Source organism: Hypanus sabinus, unplaced genomic scaffold (assembly GCF_030144855.1).
Source record: "Hypanus sabinus isolate sHypSab1 unplaced genomic scaffold, sHypSab1.hap1 scaffold_43, whole genome shotgun sequence".
Taxonomy (NCBI): Eukaryota; Metazoa; Chordata; class Chondrichthyes; order Myliobatiformes; family Dasyatidae; genus Hypanus; species Hypanus sabinus.
Window position 1 is genome coordinate 417,955 of NW_026781307.1, and position 16,754 is coordinate 434,708.

The 16,754-nt window shown below is 52.2% G+C and overlaps 1 protein-coding gene across 1 annotated transcript in view; it reads right to left on the reverse strand.

Annotated features, from left to right (window-relative positions):
- The window catches only part of zfp91 (ZFP91 zinc finger protein, atypical E3 ubiquitin ligase), a 101,752-nt gene that overhangs the window by 30,411 nt on the left and 54,587 nt on the right, over positions 1-16,754 (reverse strand). The window contains exons 6-9 of the mRNA XM_059961288.1: positions 8,726-8,783; positions 8,122-8,217; positions 7,770-7,844; positions 5,105-5,155 (exon numbers count right to left, since the gene is read on the reverse strand). Coding sequence (XP_059817271.1) covers positions 5,105-5,155; positions 7,770-7,844; positions 8,122-8,217; positions 8,726-8,783 — 280 coding nt within the window. The remainder of the gene's footprint in view (positions 1-5,104; positions 5,156-7,769; positions 7,845-8,121; positions 8,218-8,725; positions 8,784-16,754) is intronic.

Below are 16,754 nucleotides of genomic sequence, written 5' to 3' on the forward strand. Positions count from 1 at the left end.
ACAAGTGCAAGTACTGAGCAAAAGTCTCAGGCACCTGAGCTATATAGGCACTCCTCCCCTTGGAAGTCTTCGTGTTTGACACACTGAATCACAGGGGGCTTAATTTGGCAACACGAGTGAGTCTGCAGATGCTGGAAATAAATTAAAAAAAACACAAAACGCTGGCAGAACTCAGCAGGCCAGACAGCATCTATGGGAGGAGGTAGTGACGACCTTCGGGTTTCGGCCCGACACGTCATCACTGCCTCCTGAGTTCTGCCAGCATTTCGTGTTTTTTTTATTTGGACTTCATTTGGCTTCTTTTTTAATACCGATCAACAGAAAGGGCTCTTCCACGTTGAAGTGAAAACAGATCTCTACAAACTGACCTAAATTAATTATAAATGCGGCATCCGTTAGTCTCGCGTGCCTGTATTTTCTCCAGCACGCAGGCCTGGGCAGGGTTGTATGGGAGACCGGCAGTTGTCCGTGCAGTGAGTCTCCCCTCTCCAGGCCACCGGTGTTGCCCAAGGGAAGGGCAAGGGCTGATACAGCTTGGCACCGGTGACGTCGCTGGAGTTGCCAGGACGAGGTTGAAGGAAACGTCGGACTGCCTTAGGGACTCCAGCTCCGGATTTGTCCTCAGGGTTCACTCCCGAAGCCTTTCCCATGAGTGGGCATGGCCGCAAGGCAGCGGAGGTTTGAAATCAAGAGTTTCCCCTCTCCTAGATGGACTGCCTTCCCAGGCTGACGAGCTCCATCTACCCAAATTACAAATATACAACACAAACCAGCTGATTGCACGAGCTTTCACCCCCTTTAATGCGACACACCCGATCACGGGGGCTGCCGATTGTCTTTAGAAGTCACATAATTAGTTAAACGGAGACCCGTCTGCAGTCAAGGCGTTTCAATTGACGATAGTGGGAATACACCTGTATCGGGAAGGTCCAACTGCTGGTGAGTCAGTACCCTGGCAAAAAACTACACCACAAAGCCAAAAGAACACTCCAAGCAACTCTGAGAAAAGGTTATTGGAAAGCACAAGTCAGGAGATGGATACAAGGAAATTTCCAAGTCACTGAATGTCCCTTGGAGTACGGTTAAGTCAATCATCCAGAAATGGAAAGAATATGGCACAGATGTACATCTGCCCGGAGCAGGCCGTCCTCAAAAACTGAGTGACCGTGCAAGAAGGGGACTAGTGAGGGAGGCCACCGAGAGACCTACGGCAACTCTGGAGGAGTTACAAGCTTCAGTGGCTGAGATGGGAGAGACTGCGCATATACGACTCTTGCCCGGGTGCTTCAGCAGTCGCAGCTTTGTGGGAGAGTGGCAAAGAGAAAGTCACTGTTTAAAAATAAAACTCACATGAAATCTTGGCTGGAGTTTGCCAGAAGGCATGTGGGAGACTCTGAAGTCAGCTGGAAGAAGGTTCTGGAGTCTGAAGAAACTGAACTTGGGGGTTTTTGGCCATCAGACTAAACACTATGCCTGGTGTAAGTCGAACGCGGCACACCGTCAAGAACACACCGGCCCGACCGTGAAGCACGGCGATGGCTGAGTCATGCTGAGGGGACGCTTCACTGCAGCAGGCCCCGGAAGGCTTGTGAAGGCAGCGGGTAAAATGAATGCAGCAAAAGACAGGGAAATCCTGGTGGAAAACCTGATGCAGACTGCAAGAGAACTGCGACGTGGGAGACGATTTGTTTACCAGCGAGACAATCGCCCCAAGCACGAAGCCAAAGCTACACAGGAATGGGTGTGACGCGTGGCCCAGTGGTCAAGGCACCGGAGTAGTGATCTGAAGGTTGTGAGTTCGAACCCCAGCCGAGGGAGCGTGTCGAGCGAGGCACTTAACCACACATTGCTCCAGTCCAGCCAGCTGAAAATGGATACTGGCAAAATGCTGGGCGATAGACTGGTGTCCTATCTGGGGGGGGGATTCTCGTACTCTCAGTGGCTTCTCGACACGGAAACCGGCCGAAGCACCAACCCGATGAGCCGATAAGGCTCAGGACAGACTTTAACTAACACAGGAATGGCTTAAAATCAAAGTTAATGTGGAGTGGAGTGGCCAAGACCTCAATCCAATTGAGAATTTGTGGCTGAACTTGAAAAGGGCTGTTCACTGATGATCCCCATCCAATCTGACATAGCCTGAGCAATTTCGTAAAAGAGGAACGGGGAAAGATTTCAGTGTCCAGATGTGCAAAGCTGATGGAGACCTATCCAAGCAGACTAAAGGCTGTTGCTGCTGCCAAAGGTGCATCTACTAAATACTGACTTGAAGGGGGTGTGTAATTATGCAATCAATTATTTTTTGCTTAAGAGCAGCAATAAATTCAGACCCATTTGTAGAAATTCCTTCTGCGGATCAGTGTCAAAAAAGGCAAACTAAAATCCCTGCAACAGGCACGCACAAAATGCTGGAGGAGCTCAGCAGGCCAGGCCCGACTGTGCTTTCTCCCGCCGATGCTGCCTGGCCTGCTGAGCTCCTCCAGCATTTTGTGTGCGTCTCGCTCGGATACCCAGCGTCTGCAGATTGTGAAATTAGATCCACTGTAGTTCACTGTTGCGTCAGGGGTGTCAAACTCATTTCAGGTCACGGGCCGGATTGGGCAAAATGCAGCTTCACGCGGGCCGGATCGGTCGGGCGCGGGCGAACGCGGCTTTCGATGCCTCCGTTTTTTCCAGCCTGTTCTCATGTGTCTCAGTCTCTGCTATAACTACAAAGCGTTTCACTTCGCAAATTCCGTTTCTTATGAAGAAGACTGCTGAGCAAGCATTATTTTTATGATTGGTATTAACTTACAATCATAGGCTTCGTATCGCCGGGCCATTAATAATTAAAATAATAGATCTATCTAAAATGATCTCGCGGGCCGGGTATAATTGTACGCCGGGCCGAATATGGCCCGCGGGCCTTGAATTTGACACCTATGTCGTACAACAATAGAATGTGAAAACCTCCGGGGTGGTGGGGGTGGGGGGGAGAGGGTGAATACCTTTTCTTGGCATTGTATGCGCCTAAGAGTTTTACCCGGTACTGTAGGTATTAAAATTGAACACAGAATGTCTAATCCAGCCTTGCCAACATCTTGTACAACTTCAGCCTAACGTACCAACTCCTACACTCAAATGCCCTGTCTCGCGAGGGCCAACGTGGAAAAAAGATCCAGTTTTCAGAATCAGAATCATTACCACCGGCACTTGTCATGAAACTTGTGAACTTAGCAGCAGCAGCAGTTCGATGCAATACATAATATAGAATAACTAAATCAATTAAAGTATTGAATAGATTAGAGATCACAAAAAAAAGAGATAATATGTATTAAAAAGTGAGGCAGTGTCTGAGGATTCACTGTCTATTTAGGAGTCTGATGACAGAATAATAAATAAATGAGTAAATCAATTTAGCATACTGAATAGATTTTTTTTTAATGTGTAGAAACAGAAATACTGCATATTAAAAAACTGAGGTAGTGTCCAATGCTTCAATGTCCATTTAGGAATCGGACGGCAGAGGGGAAGAAGCTGTTCCTGAATCGCTGTGTGTGCCTTCAGGCTTCTGTACCTCCTACCTGTCGGTAACAGTGAGAAAAGGGCATGCCCTGGGTGCTGGGGGGGGTCACTAATGATGGACGCTGCCTTTCTGAGACACCACTCCCTGAAGATGTCCTAGGTACTTTGTGGTCTATTACCCGGGATGGAGCTGACTAAATTTACAACTGGAGAAATGGACTGAAAAATGGCAGATGGCGGTTAATACAGACAAGTGTGAGGTACTGCACTTTGGAAGGACAAACCAAGGTAGAACATACAAGGTAAATGGTAGGAACTGAGGAGTGCAGTAGAACAGAGGGATCTGGGAATACAGATACATAATCCCCTAAAAGTGGCGTCACAGGTAGATAGGGTCATGAAGAGAGCTTTTGGTACATTGGCCTTTATAAATCAAAGTAAGAGTTGGAATGTTCTTTTTCTTTCTTTCTTTCTTTCTTTCTCTTTTCTCTTTTTTTTGTTTTAGTTTAGTTATTTTTTTTTTCTTTATCAAATAAAATTTCCAATCTTTTTTTTATGATTGCTATGAGTTGTAGTTTTTTTTTGACTATATTGTACATATAACGGCGTAACATTTTACCCTATCTGATTTTGACAATATATACTTTGTCTTTTTTTATTGCTTTTTATGTCTTTTGTATTATCTATTTGCTAAACTCCTCCTTTGATTTGTATATTCAATATTTGAAAATCAATAAAAAAGATTGAAAAATGAAATGAAATATAAGAGTTGGAATGTTATGATGAGGTTGTGTAAGACATTGCTGAGGACGAATTTGGAGTATTGTGTGCAGTTTTGGTCACCGAGTTACTGGAAGGGTATTAATGAGGTTGAAAGAGTGCAGAGAAGGTTTACAAGGATGTTGCCGGGACTTGAGAAACTGAGTTACAGCAGAGAAAGGTTGAATAGGTTAGGACTTTATTCCCTGGAGCGTAGGAGAATGAGGGGTGATTTGATAGAGGTGTATAAAATTATGATGGGTGTAGATAGAGTGAATGCAAGCAGGCTTTTTCCACTGAGGCCAGGGGGAAAAAAAAAATCCAGAGGACATGGGTTAAGGGTGAAGGGGGAAAGTTTAAAGGGAACATTGGGGGGGGCTTCTTCACAAAGAGAGTAATGGGAGTGTGGATTGAGCTGCCAGATGAAGTGGTGAATGCGGGCTCACTTTTAACATTCAAGAAAAATTTGGGCAGGTACATGGATGAGAGGTGGATGGAGGGATATGGGCCAGTGCAGGTCAGTGGGACTAGGCAGAAAAATGGTTCGGCACAGCCAAGAAGGGCCAAAAGGCCTGTTTCTGTGCTGTGATGTTCAATGGTTCTAACCCTGTGCAGCTTCTTTCAGTCCCGTGCAGTAGCAAACCCCCCCCACCCCAACCTTCAGTTACGATTTCTGGCTCCACTTCCACCCCCTCAGCAGCCGGTTCCGCACTCCCAGCCCGCTCCGTGTGGAGAAGCCCAACCCTGTCGGGCCCAGGTGGGGAGTGAAACCTGCCCATGGCACTGAAGCAGACTCGGACGCACACACCGACCGGAGGGTCGAGCCGATCGCAGCACCTACCGCTTCTTGGGGGGTCGGGGACCTCTGTCTTCTTTGGGTCTTTGCAGCCTCCTGCGAGACAGGGAGAGAGAGAGAGAGAGAGAGAGAAAGGAGACGGCCCGTGAGGTACGGTATTCACAGAACCACACACCCCACCACTCCCCACCCTGCTGGGGCAATGGAACTGGTGGTCTGGCCTTACATCCGTAAACACTTTCTGTTAAACGACGTCCCGTATCTCCCACTGAGGGAAGAGATCCTCATTTCCTTGACACAGGCAGATGCCCCCAGACACACACACACACATGCACGCACAGTCACCCATACACAGACACTCCAACACTCAGCGTACACACAGTCACTCTCCCAGACTTACAGGCAGACACACACACACACACAATCCGACAGTCACATACAGGCCCACACACATTCCAGTACTCACATAGAGACCCATACTCCAAAACTCACAAACAGACCCACACACACTCCCAGACAGAGACACACACACACACACACACACACACACACACACACACACACACACAGTAACCCACAGTCACAGGTAGACAAACACACAAACCCACACACACACACACCCCAAGGTCTGGTAGTCCCGTTTGCTGTTAAACCCTGTTTCCCTTCTCCTTCCCACAAAGACCAAGCTCCCCAGTCTCCGCTCCCTATGGACACACAGGACACAGGTTGAGGCGAGACCCAAGAGGCAACTTCGTCCAAACTCTGAGGGCACTGGCCACAAGGAACGAGGCGCCAGCGAAGTCAGAAACTTGGGAGGCCGTGGCGCAGGTGGTGAGGGTGGCGAAGAAGGCGTTCCGCCCGCTGGCCTTCAGTCGGGGCACTGAGTGCGGGAGCTGGGACATGATACTGCCTGTACGGTGCATGGTCTGTCACTGGGGGAGTGTAACAGGGAAGGGGGACCCCAGAGCAGTCACGGGTGGATACGGTGCTGAGGGTGCTCGGCACGCAGCCCGCTGTCTGTCAGGGGACCGAGGACAGGAATTACTGTGGTGTGTTTAAATGCCGGGCCAGGTAGTGCGTCGCACCCAGGGGCGATCGGTCGGGCCACTTTTACGTGGCTCTGTGCAGCTCCAGGCTTAAAGAAAAGACGGGTTCTTTAAGCTTTCTGTGCTTCGTGGCTGCAAAGTTCGGGCGGGACAACTGCTGATAAATGTACTTCGAACCGTGACTTCTACTGTGGCAGCGGGGGTTTAATGGGACAGTGGGAGTGCAGGGGTGCAAGGAGTGGGGCCGGGGACAGCGGAGGGGGATTTCGGCACGCGGCCCATCGTCAGTCAGGGCAGGAGTCGGGATCTTCCTCTGCAGACAACTAAGGCTTCTGCCATAAATAGGACGGGGCAAGCGGAGGAGGAGCTAGGGCGCGTCGGATCAGTCACAGATCTCTGCTGTGCGTGGGGGTTCGCTCCGTGGATCCCGTTACGTCTCTGCGTCTCGTGGCTGCCTGCAAGAAGGTGAAACTCCAGGCTGTGTGCTTGGAAAATCAGCTCCCCTCGTTCATAACACCGTGAGGGGAATAGACAAGGAGGATTGTCAGTCTTCCCTACCCCACCTACTGGTCATTGTCATCATCCTGCGCCGTGTCATACGACATCATCATTGCTTGCCCGATCGCAGTCTCTGACCGCAATTATTCCTGGCAAATTTTCCTACATTGCTGTGTTCTTGTGGGCAGCGTTTACACCAGACGGGTGACTCCTCCCCCCACCGGCCATCTGTTTAGACCCTTCGGCGTTCAAAAGGCTTCAATAAGATCCCCCCGCCACATCCTTCCGAGTTCCAGCGAGTACAGACCCAGAGCGAACGAACGTTCCTCGTAATGACAACCCTCTCATTCCCGGAACCATCCTTGTGAACCTCCTGTGGCCCCTCTCCAATGCCGGCACATCTTTTCTCAGACGAGGGGCCCAAAACTGTTCACAATACTCAAGGCGAGGCCTCACCAGAGCCTCATAGAGACAGAAGGCCTGGTTCTACTGTGTCTTATGGTCCGATACTCTTCAGAGACTGTTTGCCTGGCATAATGCCGTGCGACCATCGGCTCCAAGGGACCCTGATCGGGGAGTCGGGGGGGGGGGGGGGGGGGTGGGAGGCTAAGGAGGCGATACACCCGGCTCGAGGGTGACCTGCAGGCCAGCGTAGGGTAGGAGCGCCCTACACCGCCTTTGGTGGAGACGCATCCCCTTCCTGTCGCGCACGAGCAGGGGTCTAAAGCTAGAACCACTGCTTTTAATGCAGGAGCGAAAAGAATTAAAGAGGCAATTTAAACCCTCTCCCACACACACACACACAGGATGCTGAATACATGGATCGAGCAGGTCTGGGCTGCACTCAGTGTATTACACGTACAGTTTTGGTCACTCTGTGATAGGAAAGCTGCCGTCAAGCTGGAAAGAGTGCGGAGGTGTACGAGGGAGTTGCTAATAACAAGCTCTGGGGAGAAGTCGGGCAAGATAGGTCGTGATTCCTTGGCGGGAGGGAGACCGAGGGTGACCCTTGGTGGGCAAAAATCACGACTGGCACAGATTCGGTGGTTGGCCACAGCCTTTTGTTTGTTCACGGGTTAGGGGAGTCTAGGCGGTGATGGCTGTCGTGAGGTGGAAACTGGGGAGGGGTGGGAGCCGGACGGAGACGTGAAGGTGCTCCCCCCTACCTCTTCGGAGGCTCCATCTGCTCGACGGTCTCCAGCTTCTCCTTCCGCGCTTTCCGTCTCTGCTTCCCACGTTCCCTGGGGATTGCAGAAAACAACAGGGGAATCCAGGGCCAGCGGCAGGGGAAGGAGAGTGCAGCGAGAGGAGAGCGAGGAGGAGGCAGTGGCGGAGGCCGGTGGGACTGGGTGGGGAGGAAGAACCGGGCGGAGGAGGGGACCGGTGGGGAGGAAGAACCGGGCAGAGGAGGGGACCGGCGGGGAGAAGAGGCGGGCGACCGGTTAAGGGGTCAGGGGTGTCTGGGACGGTGCTGTGGGGTTCGGGGGGGGGGACCCGGGAACCCTCCCGTCCCGTTACCTGTGCGGCGACGGTTCGTACATTTCATCTTTGGGATCGTCGCGGAACGGAATGTCGTCCTCATCGTCGGATTCACCAAGATCTTCGGGACCCTCACTGCGGGAGGCGAGAGGGTATCGCTACTGTGATCTCTTCAGTAGCCTGTCCCACACATCCCACCTCCACGCTGGATCCACACCCCACCTCTGCCATGAGACCACACACGCCTGCTCTGCAATGAGACCACATTCCACCTCCGCCACAAGACCACACAACCCTGCTCCGCACTGACCATACCCTGCCTCCGCCACAAGACCACACACCTCTGCTCCGCACTGAGACCATACCCTACCTCTGCCACAAGACCATACACCCCTGCTCCGCACTGCGACCGTATCCCACCTCCGCCACGAGACCACAAACACCTGCTCCATACTGAACACATCCCACCTCCGCGGCAGGACCACATTTAACCCCCACTCCACACTCAGACCTATCCCATGCCCGCTCCACACCGAGACCGCACCCTACCATCACCCACACCCTCTCGTCCCCCCCTCTCCCTAGGGTGGGTCAGGAAATGCTGGCCCCACCCCCACCCACCGAGTCCTTGTTCTCGCCCTACCTGTGCACCAAGTCCGGCTCCCGGACGGGATCGGGAAGAGCAGCGGCTGCAGCCAATCCTGCAAGAGAGGGCAAGGTGGGAGGGAGAGAGAGAGGGGAGAGAAAGATAGCGAGAGAGGTCAGTGAACCAGGCAGAGTACAAGGGAAACAAGGGCTGGGGGGGGTGGGGGTGGAGACGGGGGAAACTGGAGTCAGCAGGTGGGAGAACACTCGCTCATCCTCCAGACCCTCGTCTCTGCCCTTCACAAACAACTCCCCTCCCACTGACCCCGCCTCATCCACCGTCCCGGGAGATGCTGCCCTGCTGTCGGGACGGGTCACTGAAAAACGCACAGAATAGCCGGCCCCCTCCCTCCCTCCCCTCTCTCTTCCTCCATCCTCCCCGGACAACCCCGACTCCTTCCTCGACGCCCCGACAACAAATCACAACGTTAGAGTAAATTGATCATTAAAGAACGTTTCTGTCACTGCACACTACCCTGAGATTTGTTTTCACAGAACAAACACACTAGGATCAATGAAAAACAAAGGCAGCCAATGTGCAGAAGACCAACCGTGCAAATAAAATCGCAATAACAATCAAGGGGCAAAAGTCGCTCGCCGAAATCTTGCTTTAAAATACAAACTCTTACAATACGCCTCACCATAAATGCAAGCCTGATGCCGTTTTAGAGTCAGAACCCCACAAATTATACTGCGACTGCTCCGTTATTACAGATAGGGCAATCCACACTAACTGTTGGATGTAATAATTCAGGAGGAACAAGCATGTACAGTTTATTTATAGCCATTCCAAACACGCGTTACTGACGGAAATCAGTAAGTGACAAAAACCAGGAATATGCCGAATTTAAGGAGGAGATTGAAAGGCTTTGGAACATGAACAGGGTTGAGTCGGTGGAGAGGAAGGTCGATGGCATGTCAGCATTCATTTCGCGAGGTCTAGAACACAAGAGCAGGGATGTGATGCTGAGGCTTTATAAGGCACTGGTGAGGCCTCACCTCGAGCACTGTGAACAGTTTCGGGCCCCTCGTCTTAGAATAGATGTGCTGGCAAGTAAAGAGAGGGCCCAGAGGAGGTTCACAACGATGATTCCAGGAATGAAAAGGTTAGTGCACTAGGCTGTGGGTCTGTGCTTGCTAGAATTTAGGATAAGGTGGTGGGGGGGGGGGGGGGGTGGGGAAATCTCATCAAAAGCTTTCCAATGTTGAAAGGCAATAGATAATAGACAGTAGGTGCAGGAGTAGGCCATTCAGCCCTTCTAGCCAGCACCGCCATTCACTGTGATCATGGCTGATCATACACAATCAGTACCCCATTCCTGCCCTCTCCCCATAGCCCTTGACCCCACTATCTATAAGAGCTCTATCTAACTCTCTCTTGAAAGCATCCAGAGACTTGGCCTCCACTGCCTTCTGGGGCAGAGCATTCCACATATCCACCACTCTCTGGGTGAAAAAGTTTGTCCAGATCTCTGTTCTAAATGGCCGACCCCTTATTCTTAAACTGTGGCCTCTAGTTCTGGACTCACCCATCAGCGGGAACATGCTTCCTGCCTGCAGCGTGTGGAGTCCCTTAATAATCTTAAATGTTTCAATCAGATCCCCTCTCATCCTTCTAAATTCCAGTGTATACAAGCCCAATCGCTCCAATCTTTCAACATATGACAGTCCCGCCATCCTGGGAATTAACCTCGTGAACCTACTCTCTCAACAGCGAGAATGTCCTTCCTCAGATCTGGAGACCAAAACTGCACACAATACTTCAGGTGTGGTCTCACCAGGTCCCTGTACGACTGCAGAAGAACCTCTTTACTCCTGTACTCAATTCCTCTTGTTATAAAGGCCAGCGTGCCATTAGCTTTCTTCACTGCCTGCTGTACCTGCATGCTTGCTTCCATTGACTGATGAATGGCCTGGACAGAGTGGATGTGGAAAGGATGTTTCCCATGGTGGGGGAGCCCAGGTCAAGAGAGCACAGCCTCAGGATGGAGGGGTATCCATTTAAAACGGAGCTGTGGAGGCCAGGTCGCAAGGTGTATTGCCTCAGCAAGGCCCTGGACCCGTTGCAATTTGCCTATCGCCACAATAGGTCGACGGCAGACGCAATCTCCGTGGCTCTCCACACGGCTTCAGACCAACTGGACAACACAAACACCTACGTTCTTCGACTATAGCTCAGCATTCAATACCATCATTCCCACAATCCTGATTGAGAAGTTGCAGAACCTGGGCCTCTGTACCTCCCTCTGCAATCGGACCCTCGACTTCCTAACCGGAAGGCCACAGTCTGTGCGGATCGGTGATAACATACCCTCCTCGCTGACGATCAACACTGGCGCACCTCAGGGGTGTGTGCTTAGCCCACTGCTCTACTCTCGATACACACATGACTGTGTGGCTAGGCGTAGCTCAAATACCAGCTGCAAATTGGCTGATGGTACAACCATTGCTGGTAGAATCTCAGGTGGTGACGAGGGGGCGTACAGGAGTGAGATAAGCCAACTAGTGGAGTGACGTCTCAGCAACAACCTGGCACTCTACGTCAGTAAAACAAAAGAGCTGATTGTGGACTTCAGGAAGGGTAAGACGAAGGAACCCATACCAATCCTCATAGAGGGATCAGAAGTGGAGAGAGTGAGCAGCTTCAAGTTCCTGGCTGTCAAGATCTCTGAGGATCTAACCCGGTCCCAACATATCGATGTAGTTGTAAATAAGGCAAGACAGCGATTATACTTCATTAAGAGTTTGAAGAGATTTGCTACGTCAACAAATGCACTGAAAAACTTCTATAGTTGTACCGTGGACAGCATTCTGACAGGCTGCATCACGGCCTGGTATGGACCGAAAGAAGCTGCAGAAGGTTGGAAATCTAGTCTGCTCCATCTCGGGCACGAGCCAACAAAGTACACAGGACATCTTCAAGGAGCGGTGTCTCAGAAAGGCAGCTTCTACTATTAAGGACCTCCAGCACCCAGGGCATGCCCTTTTCTCACTGTTACCGTCGGGTAGGAGATACAGAAGCCTGTAGGCACACACTCAGCGATTCAGGAACAGCCTCTCCCCCTCTGCCATCCGATTCCTAAATGGACTTTGAACACGTGAACACTACCTCACTTTTTCCAATATGTGTTATTTCTGTCTTTGCACAATTTTTACTCTCCAGTGCACATGACTGCAATTGATTTATTTGTTTTCATTTTTTCTTCTGTATTATGCATTGCATCAAACTGCTGCAGCTAAGTCAACAAATTTCACGTCACGTTGCCGGTGATAATGAGCCTGATTCTTATTCAAGGCAGAGCTTGACAGATTCTTGACTGGACATGGCATCAAAGGTTAGCGGGAGAAGGCCGAGGAGTCGGGTTGAGAAAAAAAAGGTTCAGCTGTGATGTCTTACGGTTGTCCCGATAGTCATATCTACAACTAGTGTCACCCCAAAGACGCTACACAACAGCATTAAACAGTCAGGCCTATACGGCAATATTTACATAAATTTCCAGAAAGCCACAGTACTAAACTTCAGTAGAATCGCCCAGAAGCTCAGAATAAGAATCAGGTTCATTATCACCGGCATGTGTCGTGAAATTTGTTGACTTAGCAGCAGCAGTTCAATGCAATACAAAATCTAGAAGAGAAGAAACCAATTAAAATAATAACTAAAACAATGAATAAATCGATTACTGTATATTGAATAGATTAGAAATCATGCAAAAAACATAAATGCTATACTGTATATTGTACTGTACTGTGAAAACAGAAATTCTATACTGTAAAAGTGAGGTAGTGTCCGACGATTCAAAGTCCATTTAGGAATCGGATGGCAGAGAGGAAGAAGCTCTTCCCAAATCGCTGAGTGTGTGCCTACAGGCTTCTGTACCTCCTACCCGACGGTAACAGTGAGAAAAGGACATGCTCTGGGTGCTGGAGGTCCTCAATAGTAGAAGCTGCCTTTCTGAGACACCGCTCCCTGAAGATATTCTGGGTAATTTGTAGGCTTATGAATTTAAGGAGGAGGGGTTGCAGAGTCTTATAGCCACGGGGGGAAGGGCGTTCAGTGTGCATCTGGGCAGAATCAGCCCGCTAAGAAGGGTGCTCCTCTATTCGTCAGTTATCTCCCGACTGTAAGAAGGGTTTCAGAGGGCTTTTCCCGGGATGCTGCCTGCATTGGAGGGCGGGTCCTGTGAAGATAGGCTGAGCGGACGAGGGCTTTTCCCTCTGGAGCGGAGGAGGATGAGAAGGTGACTTGATAGAGGCCTAGATCGGGTGGCAAGCCGAAGACGCTGATTCTCAGGGAGCGGAGGAGGATGAGAAGGTGACTTGATAGAGGCCTAGATCAGGTGGCAAGCCGAAGACGCTGATTCTCAGGGAGCGGAGGAGGATGAGAAGGTGACTTGATAGAGGCCTAGATCGGGTGGCAAGCCGAAGACGCTGATTCTCAGGGAGCGGAGGAGGATGAGAAGGTGACTTGATAGAGGCCTAGATCGGGTGGCAAGCCGAAGACGCCGATTCTCAGGGAGCGGAGGGTGAGAAGGAGACTTGATAGAGGCCTAGATCGGGTGGCAAGCCGAAGACACTGATTCTCAGGGAGCGGAGGAGGATGAGAAGGTGACTTGATAGAGGCCTAGATCGGGTGGCAAGCCGAAGACGCTGATTCTCAGGGAGCGGAGGAGGGTGAGAAGGTGACTTGATAGAGGCCTAGATCGGGTGGCAAGCCGAAGACGCTGATTCTCAGGGAGCGGAGGAGGGTGAGAAGGTGACTTGATAGAGGCCTAGATCGGGTGGCAAGCCGAAGACGCTGATTCTCAGGGAGCGGAGGAGGGTGAGAAGGTGACTTGATAGAGGCCTAGATCGGGTGGCAAGCCGAAGACGCTGATTCTCAGGGAGCGGAGGAGGATGAGAAGGTGACTTGATAGAGGCCTAGATCGGGTGGCAAGCCGAAGACGCTGATTCTCAGGGAGCGGAGGAGGGTGAGAAGGTGACTTCATAGAGGCCTAGATCGGGTGGCAAGCCGAAGACGCTGATTCTCAGGGAGCGGAGGAGAGTGAGAAGGTGACTTGATAGAGGCCTAGATCGGGTGGCAAGCCGAAGACGCTGATTCTCAGGGAGCGGAGGAGGGTGAGAAGGTGACTTGATAGAGGCCTAAATCGGGTGGCAAGCCGAAGACGCTGATTCTCAGGGAGCGGAGGACGGTGAGAAGGTGACTTGATAGAGGCCTAGATCGGGTGGCAAGCCGAAGACGCTGATTCTCAGGGAGCGGAGGAGGGTGAGAAGGTGACTTGATAGAGGCCTAGATCGGGTGGCAAGCCGAAGACGCTGATTCTCAGGGAGCGGAGGAGAGTGAGAAGGTGACTTGATAGAGGCCTAGATCGGGTGGCAAGCCGAAGACGCTGATTCTCAGGGAGCGGAGGAGGGTGAGAAGGTGACTTGATAGAGGCCTAAATCGGGTGGCAAGCCGAAGACGCTGATTCTCAGGGAGCGGAGGACGGTGAGAAGGTGACTTGATAGAGGCCTAGATCGGGTGGCAAGCCGAAGACGCTGATTCTCAGGGAGCGGAGGAGGGTGAGAAGGTGACTTGATAGAGGCCTAGATCGGGTGGCAAGCCGAAGACGCTGATTCTCAGGGAGCGGAAGAGGGTGAGAAGGTGACTTGATAGAGGCCTAGATCGGGTGGCAAGCCGAAGACGCTGATTCTCAGGGAGCGGAGGAAGGTGAGAAGGTGACTTGATAGAGGCCTAGATCGGGTGGCAAGCCCTCAGGGAGCGGAGGAGGGTGAGAAGGTGACTTGATAGAGGCCTAGATCGGGTGGCAAGCCGAAGACGCTGATTCTCAGGGAGCGGGGGAGGATGAGAAGGTGACTTGATAGAGGCCTAGATCGGGTGGCAAGCCGAAGACGCTGATTCTCGGGGAGCGGAGGAGAGTGAGAAGGTGACTTGATAGAGGCCTAGATCGGGTGGCAAGCCGAAGACGCTGATTCTCAGGGAGCGGAGGAGGGTGAGAAGGTGACTTGATAGAGGCCTAGATCGGGTGGCAAGACGAAGACGCTGATTCTCAGGGAGCGGAGGAGGGTGAGAAGGTGACTTGATAGAGGCCTAGATCGGGTGGCAAGCCGAAGACGCTGATTCTCAGGGAGCGGAGGAGGGTGAGAAGGTGACTTGATAGAGGCCTAGATCGGGTGGCAAGCCGAAGACGCTGATTCTCAGGGAGCGGAGGAGGGTGAGAAGGTGACTTGATAGAGGCCTAGATCGGGTGGCAAGCCGAAGACGCTGATTCTCAGGGAGCGGAGGAGGGTGAGAAGGTGACTTGATAGAGGCCTAGATCGGGTGACAAGCCGAAGACGCTGATTCTCAGGGAGCGGAGGAGGATGAGAAGGTGACTTGATAGAGGCCTAGATCGGGTGGCAAGCCGAAGACGCTGATTCTCAGGGAGCGGAGGAGGATGAGAAGGTGACTTGATAGAGGCCTAGATCGGGTGGCAAGCCGAAGACGCTGATTCTCAGGGAGCGGAGGAGGATGAGAAGGTGACTTGATAGAGGCCTAGATCGGGTGGCAAGCTGAAGACGCTGATTCTCAGGGAGCGGAGGAGGGTGAGAAGGTGACTTGATAGAGGCCTAGATCGGGTGGCAAGCCGAAGACGCTGATTCTCAGGGAGCGGAGGAGGGTGAGAAGGTGACTTGATAGAGGCCTAGATCGGGTGGCAAGCCGAAGACGCTGATTCTCAGGGAGCGGAGGAGGGTGAGAAGGTGACTTGATAGAGGCCTAGATCGGGTGGCAAGCCGAAGACGCTGATTCTCAGGGAGCGGAGGAGGGTGAGAAGGTGACTTGATAGAGGCCTAGATCGGGTGGCAAGCCGAAGACGCTGATTCTCAGGGAGCGGAGGAGGGTGAGAAGGTGACTTGATAGAGGCCTAGATCGGGTGGCAAGCCGAAGACGCTGATTCTCAGGGAGCGGAGGAGGATGAGAAGGTGACTTGATAGAGGCCTAGATCGGGTGGCAAGCCGAAGACGCTGATTCTCAGGGAGCGGAGGAGGGTGAGAAGGTGACTTGATAGAGGCCTAGATCGGGTGGCAAGCCGAAGACGCTGATTCTCAGGGAGCGGAGGAGGGTGAGAAGGTGACTTGATAGAGGCCTAGATCGGGTGGCAAGCCGAAGACGCTGATTCTCAGGGAGCGGAGGAGGGTGAGAAGGTGACTTGATAGAGGCCTAGATCGGGTGGCAAGCCCTCAGGGAGCGGACGAGGGTGAGAAGGTGACTTGATAGAGGCCTAGATCGGGTGGCAAGCCGAAGACGCTGATTCTCAGGGAGCAGAGGAGGGTGAGAAGGTGACTTGATAGAGGCCTAGATCGGGTGGCAAGCCGAAGACGCTGATTCTCAGGGAGCGGAGGAGGGTGAGAAGGTGACTTGATAGAGGCCTAGATCGGGTGGCAAGCCGAAGACGCTGATTCTCAGGGAGCGGAGGAGGATGGGAAGGTGACTTGATAGAGGCCTAGATCGGGTGGCAAGCCGAAGACGCTGATTCTCAGGGAGCGGAGGAGGGTGAGAAGGTGACTTGATAGAGGCCTAGATCAGGTGGCAAGCCGAAGACGCTGATTCTCAGGGAGCGGAGGAGGATGAGAAGGTGACTTGATAGAGGCCTAGATCGGGTGGCAAGCCGAAGACGCTGATTCTCAGGGAGCGGAGGAGGGTGAGAAGGTGACTTGATAGAGGCCTAGATCGGGTGGCAAGCCGAAGACGCTGATTCTCAGGGAGCGGAGGAGGGTGAGAAGGTGACTTGATAGAGGCCTAGATCGGGTGGCAAGCCGAAGACGCTGATTCTCGGGGAGCGGAGGAGGGTGAGAAGGTGACTTGATAGAGGCCTAGATCGGGTGGCAAGCCGAAGACGCTGATTCTCAGGGAGCGGAGGAAGGTGAGAAGGTGACTTGAAAGAAGCCTAGATCGGGTGGCAAGCCGAAGACGCTGATTCTCAGGGAGCGGAGGAGGGTGAGAAGGTGACTTGATAGAGGCCTAGATCGGGTGGCAAGCCGAAGACGCT